This window comes from Poecilia mexicana, unplaced genomic scaffold (genome assembly GCF_051168715.1).
Source record: "Poecilia mexicana isolate PSO_F unplaced genomic scaffold, ASM5116871v1 scaffold_10, whole genome shotgun sequence".
Lineage (NCBI taxonomy): Eukaryota > Metazoa > Chordata > Actinopteri > Cyprinodontiformes > Poeciliidae > Poecilia > Poecilia mexicana.
This window is the reverse complement of record NW_028263379.1, coordinates 5,344,236-5,358,863: the sequence shown is the minus strand read 5'-3', so window position 1 is coordinate 5,358,863 and position 14,628 is coordinate 5,344,236. Positions and strand designations below refer to the sequence as shown.

Here is a 14,628-nt window from a genome sequence, read left to right as displayed (position 1 = left end):
TTATTAAATGTAGAAAGTGTGCCTTATCGTTGCACATCAATAATGTGGGAGGAACTGAAGCAGCAGCTTTCAGGTTTATCTTATTGATCTCATTTCATTGTTAAAGTGAAACAGGAAATTGAAAGTTGAGAGTGACTGAAGATCTTCACGTCTTCCTCTTAAAAACTAAACTCATTTGGACTTTGTTCTGATGCCAGAAAACTCCATGTGTCACTGAACAGACAGAAAAGTGCAGAGCGTTCAGTCTGGAGGCAGGTGACTTTCTCTAGAGCAGCTTTTGCTCCTGGTTCTGCCAGCTGTGGGCCCTCTCTCTCTGGCAGCTTTTGATTCAACAGATATTCTTCTGGAGTAGACGGGTTCTGGGCTTTCCTATGGGTTCATGAAGGCATCACAACTATAGTGTGCTGAAAGGTTAAACTGAAAAACTCCAGAAGGTTATGGAGAAATAAAAGCATTAATTATTGATCAAGTGTGTCAGTCTTGTCAGCCCATCTTTATCACCTGTTCTGTTAATTTAATCCCTGCAGGTGTGATTTGAACTACATTTTCTGGTTCCCTAAAATTAACAAATGAGGTTAGGAATTAATTCAATTATAATTCTTTGAAAGGAAACAACCCCTTCTGCTAATTAGCACAGCACCAGAGTGTCTTCAGTCAGAGGTTTCTTCAGAACCGTCGTGCTACTGACTACTACAGGAGCATCTACAACTCTGAAGATTGAGTTACAACATTTAATTTACCTCAAAATATTTTTTTGACTGAAGTGAATAAGTATGTACATATATTTGCAAAATTCTACAATTTACAGTATTTTTTCTTGTTATTTAAGTTATTTCATATTCTTCAAATAAATCATGAAGAATAATTTCTCAATGCATAACTTTTTTTAATTATTGATTTTTTTTAAATATGTTTGGGGTGAACATGTTCTTTTTCTGTAAATCCGAGTGCGCATGCGCAACCTGAAACTATTTTAACACGCCAAAAAGCAGAAAATTGACTCCAGAAGATGGCGACCGCTGTAATGGTGAGTCCCATACATCCCTGTTGTTAGCCGAATCGGTCCAGGTGGGCTGTGACGGGCCTGAAAACAGAATTTATCCACCACTCAACACACATACAGTGAAGGGAAAGTTAGTGGCGGTTCGAAGCGGGAACCAGAAAAGCGGATGAAGGTCCAAACTCTGCCAGCTAGCCCGTTAGCTTCACATGAAGTTACCGTCACGGATCCAACAAGATGATTTCAATGGAGTTGTTCGGTTCAATCACTGCTTGCTGAACTTGCTTTTACCAGAACTTACACCGGAGTTACGTTTGATTCGGAACCACACATCATAGATTTATTCGGACCGTTTAGAACAGTTGAGTCGGTGAATCAAACTGTTGCTGTTGGAATGAATGAGAACCCGGACTGGAGTAGGACGTTAACGTTTACGTCAGCTGGTTCTGCTCCTGGTGATGTGGGGTTAAAGCTCGGTTCCCGTCACTTCTGGCAAGCAAAAGTTTTTGGCAACCAGAAATCTGTGGGTCTATTTAATATTGAATTTATTATTATTTGAAACGGAGGCTGACATGAGATGAACCCAGTCTGGAAGCTATTTTCCAGATCCAAATTGAGGTAGTTTCCTGTCCTGGTATCTATCCATTTTCCATCAGTTTAGTCAACCCTTTTTTCTGTTTCTTCAAAAGTGTTTATCTTCCTCCAAACAGACGAGTTCAGTTCCTGTTAATTCGGAAAAGGAGAACTGTGAGAAAACTCTGCAGAAGGTTGTGAGTCCTGAAGGTTACATCAAACATCCTTTACAAAACAGGCAAGTTCTTCTTTCATGCTACAAAATAAGTTTCAAAAACATTTTTATTAAATTGTTGTTCATTTTAAGGTCAAATTTGTGAGGTTTATGACTGGGGCATAAAGGTCTGTTTGCCTATTGTTGTGATTTATGACAGATCGTTTGAACATGACGTGTTTGAGCCCAGCATGAAAGCTGCACAGATAAAGATTTATGCAGTTTCCAAATATTGCACGCAGCCGTGCTTCTCTGAGGGTCTTCTCGTTTTTCCAGGTGGGCTCTGTGGTTCTTCAAAAATGACAAAAGCAAAACGTGGCAGGCCAACCTCCGGCTCATCTCCAAGTTCGACACCGTTGAAGACTTCTGGGCGTGAGTAGATTTACCGCTTCATAGAAGACCAGACTCATTCTCATATCAATTCAAAACTTTGAAGATGAATATTAAGAAGGTTCTGCATCAGATGTACATTCTCTATGTCAGAGGTTCCCAAACTGTGGGGCGCGCCCCCTAGTTTGGAAACTAGGGGGCGCCTAGTTCCCCTAGCGCCGTGTCCCCCTAGTGGAGGGGGTGCGTGTCATTGCAGGGGGGGCGCAGGAAGCCGTCTGGATGACAAAAAATACAAAACATGAACACTGTATACGCTGGGTTTCCACCTGTGAAGGAGACCTGCTGCTGCTGTGCGGAGCTACGTAGGTTTGTGTTAGAATCACGGCAGCAAACCAGCAAAACGCAAAGAACTTTTCACAGTTTCTCCCTCCAAACTAACCGACTGAGTTGAGTAAAGCTGTTGGATGCAGGTAATGTTAGCTAAAAGATGACTGGCTAATATCAATACAGAACCTTAAGCTTAACAAGTACCTTGTAGGCTACCGATGTTGGTGTCTATTTTCAGCTATGTACATTCATCTTGCCCCCAAAAAAGTCGATGCGCCCCCCCCCCCCCCCGTCACACGCGTCGTTTCAACCAGACAGCCATTTGTAATCCATGGGGGGGCCATCTATGTAATCTGGTTATCTGCTGGTGTGTCTTTAGAAATTGAACTAGATTGAACTTGAGATTGTAATCACAAGAACAGTATGTCAAGAGGTCACTGCTAAAGAAACTGGCTGTGCAGTGTTCTTTATCTAAGGCATATTAATGGATAGTTGAGTGGAAGGAAAAAGTCTACATGCAGCAAGGTTCTGAAGGAAAACCCAATATTTCATGTTTCTTTTTGAGCAGCTTTATGGAAATGCTGACTCAATTGTATAGTAGCACCTTGAACTGGTCCACACTGCTAATAATACCAATACCTGCTTCAGTCACCATGGCATCACTCAGTGCAGTTCATCTCATGTCAACAGGGACGTTACCACATTCATGAAATAAAATCCTTTATTTGCCAGAGGTTCAGAAAGTATTCATATTTTCTAAGCTTTAAGCCAGAGTGATCAAAATAAACCGGTTTAGAGTTCACCACTCTGTAATGATCCAGAATGTTTGTTTCAATTAAGTTGAACTAAGTACAAATTTTTATGCGCCTTTAGTTTAGGTGTCTATTTGATGAGAATATCGCCTCCTGTTGGCAGGTTGTATAATCACATCCAGTTGTCCAGTAACCTGATGTCTGGCTGTGACTACTCTCTGTTTAAAGTAAGGCTCACCTCTTACACGTCAACAAACATCTGATTCTCTGCACTGTGATTTGTTTTTGACTGTGGATTAAATTAAAGTATGAAGAATAATAAATGACCTTAAAGTATTTTGCAGAGCTAGTTCCCTGTCTGATCTGTTCTGTATTTGACCACAGGACGGGATTGAACCCATGTGGGAGGACGAGCGGAACCGACGAGGTGGCCGCTGGCTGATAACTTTGTCCAAACAGCAACGGAAAAGCGATCTGGACCGGTTCTGGTTAGAGACGGTATGCTGAGCTCCACTAAAACCATATTTAGTTTTCTTTTAAGTTGGATTTGAGTCGTGTTGAATATGAATAAATATAATCTGGAACATCACATCACTAATGTTTGAAGACAAAATTTTAATGATTTAACTTGACGAAACCCTTGTTTTATGCCTCGCACTGTGAAAACGTCAGATATTGGAGACGGTCTCCGGTAGAAACAGTTTAAATCTGTTTTGTCCTCCTGCAGCTCTTGTGTCTGGTGGGTGAAGCGTTTGACGACCATAGCGATGATGTTTGTGGCGCCGTCATTAATGTAAGAGCCAAAGGGGATAAAATCGCAATCTGGACGACAGACTTTGAAAACAAAGACGCCATCACCCACATAGGGTGAGCTGCACAAACCACCATCTTGTTTCACTTGGCCTTCAGGTTTTCAATATTTCCAGTGGTAGGAAAATTTCTGCTATGTTATAATACTGCAACTCATTTTTTGTTTAGCATTTTTGCTAAGTTCTAAAATGTTGCCCTTTAATAAATTTGTTCAGAAAAAGCGTTAATTGTAAACTTTCGGTTGAATAAAGTTTGACATTTGTGAAGATTTTATTCTCCAAGAATCTTTGAACTAGATGTTTATATTTATGCTCTTATTTTGAAATGAGAAGAATTACAGAGCAGTTTCCTTTATACATGTTTGTTTTTTTTCTGTCAAGAAACTTTGAGCAGGTTGTGAGTATGCAACAAAAAATGAATACAGAATATTGCAATACTTGAGTGAAGAAACAAGCAGGGTGTTAAACAAATGCAAAAATTCACAGAAATTGTTGAGCCTCATGTTCTCCACAGTGATGCCATGCAGGAAATGACATGTATCCTGTACCCAGAATGCATTGCTGTAGAGTACATCCTGTAGTTGTGCAGTTAACAGTTTAAATTTTGTTCAGTTTTTTTTTCATGCTTCAATTCATTTCCTGATGCTTTTTGTTGCACTGCAGCAGTACAGACATTTTAGAGTAATATCCAGAGATTTTCAGCACCAGCTCATATTTGGCTACTTGTTTGTGCTTCTAGGCGAGTTTATAAGGAGAGGCTAGGCGTCCCACCAAAAGTGATCATTGGCTACCAGTCGCATGCCGATACAGCCACCAAGAGCGGTTCCACCACCAAGAACAAGTTTGTTGCCTGAGGACTCTGGATTTATTTACCACATGTTGTTTTCTGTTGTTTTTTTTCCATGAATGTAACTGAGAAATTAATCCACAGGGTGAATGTTTTGCTTTTGACACCTGACCAAAGCTTTAGTTTGTGGAGAGAGTGCAATTCAAAAAGTACCACTTCTATGGACACTTTATTTTGTAGCAGTTTCTGTTGTATTTGAATTAAATGTTAAAGGGGAATGTAAAAAATACTTTGGTTATGAATTACAACTTTCTAACGATTGGAAACTTTGCTAAATTTGAGTTTAAGTTTGGCTCGGGTCCAATAAAAATCATTTATTTTACAATAGGAAAATGTTCAGTTTTGTAAAATTAAAGTGATAAAATGTGACTTTGTCATCTCTGGTGCATGTTGGGTAACTGATCTCTTTTTATTAGAACTCATCTATGTTGCACAAGTGTTCATTTTAAGCTCCTCCTTCAGAAGCAAAATGCAGTTCAAATGAAGCTTGACGTCGACTGCAGAAAATAGGATTTCTAACCAGAACCACAAAAGGAAACCAGAAGAGGAGTTTTCTTTTCTCTTCAGCTTCAAGTCACTCACAGTTAAGTTTTTATAATATTCTTCAGTTGTAGAGCACAGAGCTGCGGTTCCTTTGTCTTGAAGCCTCACTGTTTGTGTAGATGGGAAAGGAGATGCTTTCAATGATTCTCAGATTTAATCTGCAGTGAAAAATAAAAGGTTTGAGGTAAAATACATTTTTTGAAGCTAAAAGGTGCCTTTAGTGTTTAAACCCTGTTTGCATATTTTTATTTTACAACATATGTAAAAAGGACCAATGTAAATAAATTGTACAGTGATGTGTTCTCTCATAAACAATGGAAATAAATATATTAAGTGGTGTAAAATGTTTCTGGGAAGTCTTTAAAAGTCTGTGGAATTGACCATATTTTTATTTGTTACTCATTGTGGACAGAGTCCATCCAGCAATTTTAACCAGATTTAAATCCAGTTTCTCCTGGACTTTCAGGCTACCTTGATATCTTGATGCAGTCGTCCTGCTTTTCGGTTTCTGCTTAAACCCACCAGAATCGGATCATTAGATGGTTGGACTGCAGGACATTTAGCCATTTGATGTCTGTGGGACCCCAACCCTCAGGGATTTGACTTTGTCTCTCTGTGGACCAGTCATTCAGTTTCTGCTACAGAAAAACATCCCCACAGCATAATTCTCACATCACTGTGCTTTATTATACAGATATCATCTCAGGTTCAGGTTTTTTCTCAGGTTCAGGCCAGAAAGTTTTTTTTGTTTGTTTATTCAGGTCATAAAATGTTTTTCCTCCTGTAAGCAGGTCGCCATGTTGTGCTGCTACTTCACCATGAAGGGCTGACTGATGTGGGGTTAGCCTGGGTAGTTCTGTCTGAACTTCACTTTTTATTTTAAGTTTATGATGGATTAAAAAAAGACTAAAATGTTTTAGAATAAGTGTGCAACGCAACCGGTTTGAAGGAAATCTACTGCAAGACTTCCTGAGAATTTAATAGAGGATAAAACAAGTCATCAGAGATGAACGCTTTCTTGTTGTAGTTGCATGTTTAGGCCACTATGTGTCGCTGTTGAACTGCTTGAGGGAAGACCAAGACAGGACTGCAGGCTGTCATGTAAGGTTGCCCAAGGTGTGGTCTGAGGGCCATTTGTGACCCTCTAGATTTTGTTTTGCAGGTTCAGACCACATTTCTAGAATGGAGCAAATCTGGCCTGCAATTAGGAAATTTTTGATGCATTTCTTATGTTTCAAGGTGTTTTAGAAAGTTTTCAAAAATAAAAAGTTCTGAAAATTAAAAGGCGTCTTCTACTCCACAGAGGTTTCCTCATCTGTTTACCAGGATTCAGGTTTAAGTTCATTTTTAAAAATGGGACAAGATGAAATGAACATTTACATGAGATTATAGCCACATGGCTAATTTCTGTTTCTATTCTCACTGGCAGGTTGCTAAAGCAATAAAAAGAAAGGCCAAAAAAATAAATAAAAATACTACTAAAAAGATTCTGCATTTATTCTAATTTTATAGTAATAAGAAGCTCAAAAATCAGCATTTATTCAAAATCAGACCTCATTACCCTTCCCATTTTAAATATAGTGACCCAGGTTTTTCCTAAACAAAAGCATCATAGCCCCAAAAAGAACAATGACTGTTCAATGGCTCTGGAAAAGATAAGTGTTTTGTTGTTGACTTACTAATCACAATCGACTTCCTGTATTCTTGTTAGTTGTGCAGGAGACTCCATTTATGCTTTTCAAAGATGTAGAGTTGCATAATTGCACATCTGTTTGCAGCCATTTTCACAGGCAAGTGTAAAGTTGAGTTAGAGGGATGAGTGGGCGTGGCCAACAGCAGCTCATATGGATTTAAAGAAACAGAGCCCTAAAACAGCTCATCCTGAAAGGAGCTGAACATGTGCAGAACGGAGCAAACTGAAATCTCTAATAAACGTGTTTCTAAAGACCTATAGCCTGTTCAATGAAGTATAATAAGCCATCTTTAAATGACACATAGTGGGGCTGTGACTACCAATCAGGTGACCTCTGAAGGCAAGGTCAGGGTTGGATTTTATTTATGGCGAAACAAAATACAGAAATCCATAATTAAACATCTGCAACCTATTTGGCTGAACTGTAACTCTTGTTTAAAGCTTTTTCTTAAATGATACTTGTGACGATGCTGTGATCACACCAGCGGTGAGATTTAGAATGAGATTTTGCAACTCCTTGATTTCCCCCTAGGAGCTGATTAGCACATCTCGTGCTCCTGCAGTGCTAACAGCTGACACATCTGAGGTGTCTGGATTTGAAGCTCCTGATGTTCTGATTGATGGGATTGATGATCCGAGCCGACACCTGTAATTGACAGAGGCATGTGCTCCATCTAAAAGATAATCAGCAACAAGAATGACAATTCTCTTTGAGGGTTTTCCTTTAGTCGTTCTGAACTCACTTCAAGCTCATGATATTAATCCAATCAGTGACTGATTCACACAAACAGCTTGCCGTAATTACAAGTTCTTGTGTGAAAGTTTTTTTGGGATGACGCATTGATAAAATGTCCTTAAAAATGACAGCCACTCTGACATACCTTAGTATTAGGCTTCGGTTGATTTTCATGATTTGATCTTGTTCTGTTGAGAGGTGCTTCAGTGAGCAGGTCTGGTTCACTGCTCCTCCGATCTCAGCACACTTTGATAACATGTCTGCTCATTGTTCTCTTTAAGCTTCTATGGCTGCTGAACGTATAGAGACCAACCGGCTCACACCTCCAGACTCTGCATGCTAAACCACTGATAGTATTTAAATGTGAAAACAGACCCTATATGAAACCAAACCACCATGCTGCATGCTTTCTGATGTGCAGGATATTTATATCGTCTGATTGGTTGCAGGGATTTGCTTCTATTCAGTCTTTCCGATTTCCAAAATAAAGAACTAACAGGAAGGATTGAGAGAAGAATGAGCTGGCTTATTGTCTGCATTCTGGATTCAGGACAGAGATCTGTACAAGCCAATTACAGCCGCAGTCAAAATATAACACTCTGCCTCACCTTTGTTGCTATGGGAAATGTTTAATGATGAAACAGAGTACACTCTTGAGTCAGACTGGCTGATGTATTTCAGTTCTCACCCATTCCCAACCCGTCCACCAGGAGGCAATGTGGCCACACGTGTGACTTCTACATCAAACATTTGACTCCTTCATAATTGTTTTTTTTGTTTTAGAGAAAGGTGGTTTCCTGTGAGTGTGTGTCTGTTGCACAGAGTTGGGGAAGACAATGACTGTAAATAGCAACTGAGCATCATTTTTCCCCTCTTTAAACTCCAACCCCATCCTGAAAAAAAAATGGAAACATTTGCATTGCATAACCCCCACACATCATTGCCCCAGGCAACTGACAACCTCCTGCTCTCCAGCCCACCTCTTATGCACAAGTGCCAGGTGCTGGAGGTCTAGACTCAGTGACATGACACCACTCCGGATGAGGCTGCAGCATGAAAGGTTTTCCAAAGTCCCTCGCATCTGCAGGAGGTGTTGATACCCTGCGTGTTTTTTATGGCAGACATGTCACTGAACGCTTAGCTCACTGTAACTCTGCAGCAGCTGCTGCTTAGGATTCTAAGCTAAGCTCAACAGGGACGTTATTATCTATGGAGCTGCTAACAGAGTCCTACATTCAACATTCACAATATTCATGCTGCCATGTTATTCTGAGTATAAATAAATATTTGTCAGAATATGGTTGGTTTCATGAGCATCCACCTCCTTGTTCTCGTCTTGCTATGGAAAAATGAGTAAACAGAAAAAAAGTTTTATTGCTACTCAGTGGCTCTACTTTGTTGTTCAGGAAATACCTGCACATATCTTTGGCCATTCATCTTTACAAAACGTCTGTTTCTATTTAGATTTAGGTCTGGACTTTGACTGGGCCATTCTCAGGCCTGTCACAATAAGCATTTCATCAGTTGCTTATCAGAACTTAAGTTTTGATCACTTTGAATCGAATGAAAAGATGTTCAATAATTAAAGAATTAAAGTAATTTAACTGGATGGGTAATTTTCTACCACTTTGGTCTATCAGAGTAAAACAATCTGAAATTCTGGAAGGCAACAAGATGTTCCAGCTTAAATCATTTTCTCATTTGAGTTTAATCACCTGGTAATAAGGGTCGAAGCATTTACACCAATGAAAAGCAATTTACAGTGTATGTTGTGTTTCTAGGTCTTCTTTCTCTTTAGGCTCCACCAAGATAATGTTACAGCAACCCAGAAAGGACAAAATAGTGGATATTATAACTTAGCATGCATCACTGGATTCCGCATATTCGTTTGAAAACTGTCTAGTCATACTTTGAAAATGTATCATTATAAATAGCTTTGAACCATCCTGAGTCCAGAAAAACCAGATGTCACTTTGTTTTTTATCGGCTGTGATAAACCTGGTCGACTCCAAACAAAATGTAGATTTATTTCATTTCTTTGTGTTGTGAGTCTAAATCAAGGGTGTCAGAGTACTTGATGGCCAGTGTTTAGAAGTTTCTTTGCTCCAACACATCTGAATATTTGATCATCAGAAAAACATCAGAAAAAATGCAATTCAGCCATTGGATCCAGGTGTGTCGGAAAAAACACACCTCTAGAAGTTTCAGGCACTCAGTGAGTTTAACACTGTTGTTTTGAATAAATTCATACAGCGGTACATATTTTAATGGAAAGCATAACTGGTTCTTGAACATATGGTCCAAAGAAAGCAGCATACTCAGTGGCATAGTCCAAACAACAATAATTCCAGGTAACATTAAATTATTCAAGACAAAATTTGATTTAAAGAATTGTATTTCAGAGAAAAACATGTTTTGAACAAAAACAAAACTCCCAGATATTTCAGCCTTTTCTATGAATAGCAGACTGTCCTTCCACAGAAAAATGGACTCTGTGGGTCTGAACTTCCACAATGACGTTGCTCAATAAAGTGAAAACACAGGAAGAAGGTTTATTTAGCAGTTCACTGAATTGAAGTGAGAGTTTCTCCTTAATGGTTGCCCTTGAATAAAGAGATGGAATCTGCATGCTGATATTAATGTCTGCTCACTGTAAGGTTTCATTTTATTTTATCTTTTTAATGTCAAGGAAATAATTATGCAATGTTTTTAACTTATTTATTTTTTGTTCTGGTTTCTGAACGGCAGTAAAACTTACAAGGTCACAGCAGATCACCACTCGATCACAGGACCAAGACAGAGACACACAACCTCTCTCATGTACATCCTCTCAATACAAGGGTCAAAGGTCACAGTATCCTGTTAACTTAAGAAAAGTCATGGTGTGATTTGACTGAGATTTGCCGTTAATGCAACAAAAGAAGAAAACCAACCATGGTGATGCTGTGGGCAAAAAGGGCATCATTTCAGACATCACATTGTTTTAAATTATAATTAAAGTCTCAAATATTCAATGTTTCATTTCAACTGCTTGCGCATTCCCACATTCCTATATATTCAAATATTATATATATAAAAAAAAAAAAATAAAAAAAAAAAAATATATATATATATATATATATATATATATATATATATATATATATATATATATATATATATATATATATGTAATACAATTTTACTGTTTTTTTTTCAAACTTTATGGAAAAGCTTCAGTTTAGTGATGCTTAATGTAGACTGAGAATACACTGTAATGTTGCAGCCACATATTACTCATTTTAATTTGCAAAAGAATGTAGGAAATTACACTTCATAGACAAAAATAAATATTAATGATGAAAATGAGCCCTTTGATGTCAAAATGCAAGACTCACAGATACAGTTAAATATAGAAATAACTGTGAAATAAAATAGTATATGGCCAAGGACAAAACCTTGTGGTACGCCATTATTTACGACAGAAACTTCATGTTGAAGTTTTCAAAAGTAACAGCTAAATTTGATTCAAAACAGTTTCTGAGATTGTATTTATACACAGAGGTCAGACAAAGTTTATACCTGAAACTGTACATAATCAGCATGAAAAACATGTTTTTACAACTTGACCAAGCAGCTGTTAGGTTATTTTTTAAGAATGCATTCGTGACCTGGCTGAGAAGCCACCAACACAATCTGGAGAAAGCTGCCAAACATCCTGGTACGTCCTCCACATCAAAACGAATAAAAATCACTTCGTAGGAAAGTGCTCTGAGAAAACGCTCTGAGTCAGCCATTGAAATGTCAACTGTCCAAAAACAGCACCGTCCTGAGCCATAATGGATCCTGGCTGCACAAGAACCAGGCCAATTCTTCATTATGTCTGCGTCCAAAAACTTCCACATCTTTTTTTAAAATAAAAACATACTATAAATTATTAATGCATTAGAAATCATTTTCTCTTCCAGACAGTTTGGGCCAAAACACGTTGCTTCTTCTCTTGCAGTTCATGACATTATATAATCAATAAACTGAACATTTGATATCTAATAATAATAATAATAATAATAATAATAATAATAATAATAATAATAATAATAATAATAATAATAATAATAATAGCAAAGAAAAAAAGTGTAAATCTTGCCTGTATATTTGACTCCTCCTCTTTTCATTTCTGGACAGGACGGGGAATTTTAAGTATTTTAAAATATTTTAAAACATTTTGAGGTTAGGTTAGCACCGTTCCTGAAGCTTCATGTTAGCCTGAGTTTTTCCATTTGGATGAGTGACTGTGACACAGACCAAGCCTGTAAGAACATCCAGTTGTTTTTCAGTGTCCACAATGTACCTGACTATTTGAGATGAATTTGAACAAAATGCTTATCTTCATCATTTTTCTTCCACTCTTAAAGACATGTCAGTGGCAGGAAACCGATCAAGTTATATGAACTCTACTGGTTTTGGTTTTGATAAATATCTCACCAGAATCATCACCTGTTAATGCTTTCTTCTTGGTAAGGGGCATTTAAAAGTGAATGTGTATATTTGTATATATCTGAGCCTGAATGTGTGACTATGAACCAGTCGATTAGAGAAACTCTACATTCAACTGAAAATGAAGAACTGATTCTTGTTTTTTAAATTTACTGCTGTTTTATTCTGTACAACCATTCCAAACCGTAAATAAAACATTTCAAATTTGAAATTAAAAGACTAAACTTAATGTATTATTTATGTTGATGATCAGAGGAGCACTGTACATAACAATCAGCTGACTGCAGGTAAAAGCACTCGTTCTGAATGTGGGCAGGAAACAAGGATCCTGCAGCAGCTTCTTATAGTGAAATGAGCTTTCGCTCCTGTCTGATCAGCAGTTATCTCTGGTTTCACAGCTCCAGAATCCAACCTATGTTAAATTTATTCCCCAAAGCTTTGGCTATCATCCATCTCCAATGGCTGCCTCTCTGGACAAGTTAGGATTTCTGCCCCACTTTTTTTGGAAGCACATTTACATCAGTTTAACACAGTGGTGAGATGAGCTGCTGCTGCTTCTTATGCAGGGTTTGATCTCGACTCTGAGGTCAGCTCATCATGCGTAAATGGTGTTTCCCTGGCAACATATTCTGTATAAGAAATGCTGATGAAGGCAGTGAAGTGAGGGGAGATCTCTATCTGGGAAATCATTCAGTGGTTGCAGCACATGATGATCACACAGAACCAATATTTCAGACTTGAACACACAATTGCAATATCATCAAGAATCTAAAACAGACAGTAAGTGTGGGTTCCTGTCTCACTGTTTTATTTTTATCTTGCCACATATGTTGGTGAAACATCCATCCATCCATCCATCCATCCATCCATCCATCCATCCATCCATCCATCCATCCATCCATCCATCCATCCATCCATCCATCCATCCATCCATCCATCCATCCATCCATCCATGCGGGGTCACCCTGGACAGGTCGCCAGTCTGTTTCAGGTTGGTGAAACATCAATGTACATTTTGTAGAACGTAAAGTTCATTTTCAATGTTTACGTTTTGTACCATGAAGGGTATTCTACATTTGCTATGACATCATGGTTTTATTTCATTTGGTTATTTTTCCAAAATGAATGGTATGAAAATGAATGTTTAATGCATCTTTAATAAGGAGAGGTCATTTTCATTAGGGCAGACTGAGTGTGTGCATGACTTAATAGGAGAATAAGTAACTGTGTGTCATTGCGAAAACATTTGATGGTTTCTTGTTACCGTACCAGATGCGTAGGAAGTTAATGGTGGAACGTTATTTGCAGAAGGCCTGTTTTCCTTGATGTTGATGTTTCTGTTTCTTTGCCCATTTTAATCACTCGACATGTTTCCTGTATCAGCTTTAATGTAACTTAATATCACTACACTATCTTTCTACGCAGTTAAAACACAAAGCAGGTACAGGCAGTATTGTAAAGTTTAAATCATCAACCAATCATTTTAATATGGATCATAACTGCAGCCAGTGTCACAGAGGTTTGAATTCACCTTCTGATAAAACCTTCACCTGATTTCTCTGGAAAACTGATCAGAGCCGTTCTGGTTGCTACAGCAACATACTAACATACTAATTATTGTGAACTTGCTCTAAATAATTGATCCCCTTCAGGTTTTCCATGTGAGCAGGTATGGAGCAGATATATCTGTGAAACAGTGAGCTACTTCCTGAGCTGTTCTGAAATGCGGAGTAAAGGTTAATGCCACAAAATCCTTTAAGTTTGATGATTTTTGACTGATCAAAACTGCCTTTAATCCAAGTCTCCAGTGTTTAGGGGAGCATGTGTATTTTCCTCTGTCTTCTTGTGTACATCGATTTGTTGGCTGTTTAATCTTCGATTGCGACAATGGTCATTGAGATTAGGGACTGGAGCTGCAGCGTTGGGTCTTTTAGTCACGTAACGGGCAAAAACGTGTGTTAATTGCCCTTGACTGTTGAAAGTAAATTAATTATTGATCCCTTCTCGACTCCTCTTCTGTACTTACGTACCCTTACAAATCCTTTTATCTCCGCCTTGAAGTAAGAACATTTCCTCTCTTTTCTATCATTATGCAGGCTGGGAAAAAGCACCAACCATTTCAGCCAAACTCGTTTTTATTTTGTTTCTGCTTGTAGTTGTGTGGTGTACTGAACAGAACTGTCAGAAATTATCACAGCCCTTTTCTGTAATCTACTGCGACTACCTGTCTGTTACATCACCCCTCCTCAACTTTAAATTTCCAAATAGCTTTTCGTTTATGTTTTTCTCTCTTCCTGCCTTCTCGTTTTCTTTCACACACACACGCGC

General features: G+C 38.3%; 1 protein-coding gene across 1 annotated transcript; it reads left to right on the top strand.

Annotated features, from left to right (window-relative positions):
* The first annotated feature begins 957 nt into the window (after positions 1 to 957).
* eif4ea (eukaryotic translation initiation factor 4ea) lies at positions 958 to 5,739 on the top strand. The gene is made up of 7 exons (XM_014998991.2): positions 958 to 1,027; positions 1,711 to 1,811; positions 2,064 to 2,159; positions 3,360 to 3,423; positions 3,581 to 3,694; positions 3,924 to 4,063; positions 4,745 to 5,739. The coding sequence occupies exons 1-7, from the start codon at positions 1,010 to 1,012 to the stop codon at positions 4,857 to 4,859; spliced, it is 648 nt and encodes a 215-aa protein (XP_014854477.1). The 5' UTR covers positions 958 to 1,009; the 3' UTR covers positions 4,860 to 5,739.
* Positions 5,740 to 14,628: the final 8,889 nt, after the last annotated feature.